At 33.8% G+C, this 7500-nt stretch overlaps 2 protein-coding genes across 2 annotated transcripts in view; both read right to left on the bottom strand.

The window, feature by feature from the left end:
- Positions 1 to 26, bottom strand: part of LOC122262269 (uncharacterized) — a 1567-nt gene extending 1541 nt beyond the window's left edge. Inside the window, exon 1 of the mRNA XM_043030253.2 lies at positions 10 to 26. The gene's annotated coding sequence lies outside the window, so the exon portion shown is untranslated. The remainder of the gene's footprint in view (positions 1 to 9) is intronic.
- Positions 27 to 3330: 3304 nt separating this feature from the next.
- Positions 3331 to 4930, bottom strand: LOC147471920 (uncharacterized). The gene is made up of 6 exons (XM_086535535.1): positions 4839 to 4930; positions 4512 to 4629; positions 4254 to 4358; positions 3946 to 4124; positions 3683 to 3823; positions 3331 to 3549 (listed from the first exon to the last, which is right to left on the bottom strand). Exons 2-6 carry the CDS (start codon positions 4612 to 4614, stop codon positions 3460 to 3462), a joined length of 618 nt encoding a protein of 205 aa, XP_086391661.1. The 5' UTR covers positions 4615 to 4629; positions 4839 to 4930; the 3' UTR covers positions 3331 to 3459.
- Positions 4931 to 7500: the final 2570 nt, after the last annotated feature.

The raw sequence follows: 7500 nt of genomic DNA, 5'->3' as shown, positions 1-7500 counted from the left end.
ACGACTTACCTTGGCGTATGCAACAAGAGATGTGAGATGCACGTCGATGTGATTGCTAGCTTATATATATGCGCGCTCGACGGCAAGGAAGTGCCTGCCGTCATGCACTGACGCCGCTAGTCAGTGCATGACAACGTGACATGCTTCCACGCGATAGATATGTTTGATGGTCCAATACAGACTCTTGTAAAAAAAAAAATGATCTCAACTGATGTGGTTTGAGAAAAGAGTAAAGGGGTCAGATAATGTGTCGTTTTTTGTTAACAAGAAGCTGATGTTCATACTTTTCACAATTACTTCTGAGGATGCACCTTTTCCAGTTTTATCGGTCCAATATTGACTTTGCCGTTTAAGTTAATGAAATTTAGGATGCTGATTATTTTCAACAAAGTAGACAATATTGCTATATAAATCACTGACTAGTACAAATGCATCCATAGTCGGTGATGGTGGCCTATCTCCAGCTTTTTACCTTCAAGTCTATTCTAAATCATCGATCAGACTTAAGAAGACTTCCATACTTAATAATTATTTATAACTAATTGATAATTTCAGCTAGGAGAAAAAGTGAGAAGGGAAGAGATGAGAAAATTAAATTGAAATAACTCTTTTTTCAGGAAATTCCCGAATAATTCCACCTTTTGAATGCCAGTTTTAAAGGTGACTATTCGGTGCATCTATGATGAGCGCACTTTGGAGAGTGGACGCACATCTTATCACATATTGCTGTTCCTTACGTTTATATTCTCTCTCATCGGATTCCAGTGCCACGCTTCATGCGACTACAATCATTGACATCAAGGTTCCAAAAGTTTGATTTTTTTTTTCTTTCTTTCTTTCTTTTTTTATTGTCTAGAATCAGTGTGCAGAATATTACAACTAGTTATATCGACTGGTAAGATACCACAAAAGAGAATGGCATTCAACCAATGTGATACCATTAATTAAACTTTAAGCAGATTGATCATGCAAGTAAACTGGAGTCAATAGTGCATAGGATTAAATGCATGTATAACATATGTACACAACCACAATGACCCTTGAGCAGTTTATGTCAGAACCTCACCATAGGTTGACAGTAGATGGTATGCAGGGGTAACCTTATCACTTAGTATCTACTTGGGATCGCCATCACTTATTGGTTTTTAAAAGGGGTCCAATAGATGATAAAAAAGAAAAACTGCTATTTCTCCTTTTTTGTTCAAGGTTTTCAGCATGATTTTTCACTGTTCCGAGATGCATATAGCAAACAGGTGATGTTGAGGCATTCACATCAAATATCCTCTCATTAACTGCCTCCATAAAAGAGGAAGCATTTTCCTCTGGCAATATTGAGTGTCCGTCATCTCGATCATGAAAATGGATAGGAAACTCTAAGAGGAAATCATGCATTTGTGTTACAATGTCTGATCACATCATTTTCCCTTGAACAACAAAGACCAGACAGTGATTGAGTGCCACAACGCAGCAAATGGCCGTGTGGTCCTGGCCTATTTACAAACAACCAGTACACTCATATTTTCTCATGAGATTTAACGGCACAGTTATTACCATCCCTTGGGAAGTAAATGAAATAGAAATTCGATAGTTCTATGTAAACTAGGTGCATCATGCCATTGCAATTGATGCCTATTTTGAAACAGTCCGGTTTGTTTGGGATTCCGTCGCCTGCATTGCAAGTTCTGCAACGTCCGTAATCGTCTTGCTACTTCTGTGCCGGCGATTGCCTAGACCAAAATAATTCGCACGGAAGGACACTTGATTTCCGACCGAAGTATATATATATGTATATATATGTGTATATATGTGTGTATATATGTATATATATATGTGTATATATGTGTCTATATATGTGTTACTGTATATATGTGTCTATATCATATATTATATGTATATATATATATATATATATATATATATATATATATATATATATATATATATGACATATATATAGAATATAGAATATATATAGAATATATATACATATATCGAATATATGTAATATATATAAATATGTATACACAGACACACAATCACACACACACACATATACAGACAAATACGCACACACATATATATCTATATATGTATCTAAAATAAGTATATATATATATATATATACATATATATATATATATATACATATATATATATAAACGTGCAATACAAACACACACACACACACACACACACACACACACACACACACACATATTATATATATATATATATATATATATATATATATATATATATATATATATATATATGTATATATATATATATAATATATATATATATATATATATATATATATATGCAAGCATATTTAGATACAGATGTATATAGATATATAGATTTATATGTATATGTGACATATAAACACACACACACACACACACACACACACACACATATATATATATATATATATATATATATAATATATATATATATATATATATATATATATATACATATATGTGTGTTTGTATGTACACATATGTATATATATACACATATATACAAAAATGTGTGTATATGTATGCATGTATATATATATATATATATATATATATATATATATATATATATATATATATATATATATATACTGTATATGTGTGTGTGTGTGCCTATGCCTACAAATATGAAAATGTATGTATATATATGTATATATATATATATATATATATATATATATATATATGTGTGTGTGTGTGTGTGTGTGTGTGTGTGTGTGTGTGTGTGTGTGTGTGTATGTATATGTATGTACCTGTATGTACATTTATATACATATACATATATATATATATATATATATATATATATATATGTACATATATATATATATATATATATATATATTTATATATGTATGTATGTACCTGTATGTACATAAATATACATATACATATATATATCTATATATATATATATATATATATATATATATATATATATATATATATATGAATTAAAAATTGGCTTCTACGTTTTTTCCTTTTTCAGTATCTTTCTGCTTATTGCTGGGATAAGCTCGCAGGGTGTATACTTTGCCATCTTATTTCGTCACGCAATCACTGCTAGGCAACCGCATCATAGAAACTGAATGCATATCCAGAAGACAAGACTCAAGCAAATACTTCTTTACTTCTGCTTCGAGGCTCTAGCATTCTCTGTTAGTCTATCTTTCCCAATTCTTAGAAAGCATTACTAATCCATAAGTTTTTACCAAACTGGTCAAAACCGACAATTGTTTAAACAGAAGTAAGAAATACTTTGCTGTTATGAAGGTTTTAATGATATGGAATGTGCTGCATAGATTTTTAATTTCGAGGGATATAAGAAGTTAATCTGTTTATAGGTCCAAATGGTATGTTTCTTCATCAGAGTGTCATTCTAAGAGATGTTTAGAATAAAATTCCAAGGGTCCCATTTCAAGAAGCCACTGCTTCACTCACAGTCAGCTGTCATCATTTCTTCGGCAACGTTCATCACACAGGACTGCATAAGGAACTTCTTGAACTTTCCAAACAGGACCATCTAAAGCGAAGAAAAAGCACGGATGAGAAAAAAAAATCATAAATATATGGGAATTAATCAACCATGAGTCAACTAATTGAATAAACCCCAAATGACCATGTGTCAGTTGAAGAAATATATTTATAATACTCACGTCAGGTTTATCGGGAAGGTTAGGTATCGTGGAAGAGTCGGAGAGTAAATTGGATAAATACACTTTTGCTGGGGATTCTTCAGCTTGATCAACCATTGTCTGCAGAAATTCCAGGACCTTAGTTTCGTCGAAATTGCCATCCTGAAAAGATTTTAAAAAAAAAGAATACACAGCATGTGGAAGGTAATTTGAATTTCATCAATTTGTCTTAAAACAGCAAGAAAACATTTCACAATTTACTCGTCTATTAAGGAAAGTCGTACCACGAATGTATAATTTTGCAAGGCGCATGTCGTAACACTTTCTCGGATTTCGGGGTGGATATCTTCAACCTTCTTGAAGAAGCACAGCGCGTGGCGTGCGTGCTCATGGTCTGCCTTCTCGCCAGAATTTTCTCCACTAGCTTCGGAAAGCTCGACCGGACTTAAGGCACTGTGGGAGGCTGGAAAAGGCCGCAGAGAATCGACCAATAACCAATCAGCAGGGAAATATGGTGAAGTAGTACATACAATTGATGCCTAGCAACATATTCTCCGATTTGCCGTTTGAAAACAGAAAGAAAATAACTTACCCATATCGCTCAGCTCATGAATTTCGAAGCAGTCCCTCATTGTTTGTTTCATGGTATTCATTTCTTCATGGGGTGGCATCAGAATATCCTTGCAGGACTTTATTGCTGGAATAAGAATGTGAAATAGGTCAGTTTAAACGGAGATATACAGTACATGTAGATAAAAAGAAAAAAAAAACATATGATACTAGTTATTCATTCACTGGAAAGTATTTGTAGTAGGAACAGCAACGCCATGTTAACTAATGAATGGCACACCTTCATGCAAAGGATTGAACATTTCGTTGCGTGGGGGTGGGGGTCGGCGGCCGCTCACGACTACAGCGACTGCCGCCACAACGACGATCATCAACATCTTCATGGTGAATGGCAAGGTCTGTGGATTATACATGTCACTGTAGCTTCTTTACCAAGGATGAGTATTGTTGCCAACACAGATCAGAGGCTGTCATCAAGTGCCTTGTGACAACTATTTATTTTTTCAAAGAAATATCAGTAAGACTATTCGAGAAACAAATACATCGACCCATTCTCAACAAGCCACCAGGCACGCTCATGGTTTGCTTGTATCGTGATACGACTTACCTTGGCGTATGCAACAAGAGATGTGAGATGCACGTCGATGTGATTGCTACCTTATATATATGCGCGCTCGACGGCAAGGAAGTGCCTGCCGTCATGCACTGACGCTGCTAGTCATGCTTTTGGCAACGTGACATGCTTCCACGCGATAAATATGTTTGATGGTCCAATACAGACTCTTGTAAAAAAGAAAAAAAAATTGATCTCAACTGATGTGGTTTGAGAAAAGAGTAAAGGGGTCAGATAATGTGTTCTTTTTGTTAACAAGAAGCTGATGTTCATACTTTTCACAATTACTTCTAAGGATGCACCTTTTCCAGTTTTATCGGTCCAATATTGACTTTGCCGTTTAAGTTAATGAAATTTAGGATGCTGATTATTTTGAACAAAGTAGACAATATTGCTATATAAATCACTGACTAGTACAAATGCATCCATAGTCGGTGATGGTGGCCTATATCCAGCTTTTTTCCTTCAAGTCTATTCTAAATCATCGATCAGACTTAAGAAGACTTCCATACTTAATAATTATTTATAACTAATTTATAATTTCAGCTAGGAGAAAAAGTGAGAAGGGAAGACAGGAGAAAATTAAATTGAAATAACTCTTTTTCAGGAAATTCCAAAATAATTCCACCTTTTGAATGCCAGTTTTAAAGGTGACTATTCGGTGCATCTATGATGAGCGCACATAGGCGAGTGGACGCACATCTTATCACATATTGCTGTTCCTTACGTTTATATTCTCTCTCATTGGATTCCAGTGCCACGTTTCATGCGACTACAATCGTTGACATCAAGGTTCCAAAAGCTTGATTTTCTTTTTCTTTCTTTCTTTCTTTTCTTTTATTGTCTAGAATCAGTGTGCAGAATATTACAACTAGTTATATCGACTGGTAAGATGCCACAAAAGAGAATGGTATTCAACTGATGTGATACCATTAATTAAACACTAAGGGGATTGACCGTGGAAGTAAACTGGCAGAGTTGATATTGCATAGGATTAAATGCACGTATAACATATGTACACAACCACAATGACCCTTGAGCAGTTTATGTCAGAACCTCACCATAGGTTGACAGTAGATGGTATGCAGGGGTAACCTTATCACTTAGTATCTACTTGGGATCGCCATCACTTATTGGTTTTTAAAAGGGGTCCAATAGATGATAAAAAAGAAAAACTGCTATTTCTCCTTTTTTGTTCAAGGTTTTCAGCATGATTTTTCACTGTTCCGAGATGCATATAGCAAACAGGTGATGTTGAGGCATTCACATCAAATATTCTCTCATTAACTGCCTCCATAAAAGAAGAAGCATTTTCCTCTGGCAATATTGAGTGTCCGTCATCTCGATCATGAAAATGGATAGGAAAATCTAAGAGGAAATAATTTCTGTTACAATGTCTGATCACATCATTTTCCCGTGAACAACAAAGACCAGACAGTGATTGAGTGCCACAACGCAGCAAATGGCCGTGTGGTCCTGGCCTATTTACAAACAACCAGTACACTAATATTTTCTCATGCGATTTAACGGCACAGTTATTACCATCCCGTAGCTAGATAATGAAAAAGAAGTTCGATAGTTCTATGTAAACTAGGTGCATCATGCCATTGCAATTGATGCTTATTTTGAAACAGTCCGGGTTGTTTGGAATTCCGTCGTCTGCATTGCAAGTTCTGCAATGTCCGTAATCGTCTTGCTACTTGTGTGCCGGCGGTTGCCTAGACCAAAATAATTCGCACGGAAGGACACTTTATTTCCGACCGAAGTGTGTATATATATATATATATATATATATATATATATATATATATATATATATATATATATACATATATATATGTATATATGTGTATATATATATTATATATATATAGAATATATATACATATATCAAATATATGTAATATATATAAATATGTATACACACAGACATACAATCACACACACATATAGACACACATACACACACATATATATGTATATATGTATATATATATGTGATATACATATATATATATTCAAATTCAAATTCAAAAACTTTATTCTATAAATTACAATGGTTATTCTTAATACATATATACAATACATCTGTTTAATATGATGTCACAACTGGCAATTTAGGAAATGTTCTTTTAATTTTGTTTTGAATTTATTTAGGTTAGTGATGTCTTTAACATTATGGGGTAGTAGGTTCCAGGCCATGGGTCCACGTATTTGTCGTGTCCCTATTTCTGTGTGTGATCTCCTGACATATAGAGAATTTACTTGTCGAGTTCGAACATCTGATGTGTTTCCCACAGTTTGTAAAGGCAGGATCCATTGTGGATAATTCCCATGGATGATTTTATGAATAAAAACACATGTGTCATAACTGCATTTGGCTTGAATTTTTAACCATTTAAGTTGAATAATGTGTGGGGTGATGTGATCGAACTTTCTAACATTACCTAATGCAACTCTTGCAGCAAAGTTTTGTAGTCTTTGTGCTTTCTGCATTAGGGTTTTGTTAGTAGAGCCCCAAATATTTAAACAATAATTAATGATGCTTAGTGCTAGAGTTTGAACAACCATGATTCTTGTTTCTGTAGGGATTTGATTTTTTATATGATTAAGATATATTAATGTTCCCATTACCTTTCTATGTATATTATCAACA

The sequence above is a fragment of the Penaeus japonicus genome, unplaced genomic scaffold (genome assembly GCF_977035675.1).
Source record: "Penaeus japonicus unplaced genomic scaffold, GWHDUDI00000001_assembly GWHDUDI00000004, whole genome shotgun sequence".
In the NCBI taxonomy this organism is placed as follows: Eukaryota; Metazoa; Arthropoda; class Malacostraca; order Decapoda; family Penaeidae; genus Penaeus; species Penaeus japonicus.
The sequence above is the reverse complement of the archived record's forward strand: the minus strand, read 5'-3'. Positions and strand labels throughout refer to the sequence as shown.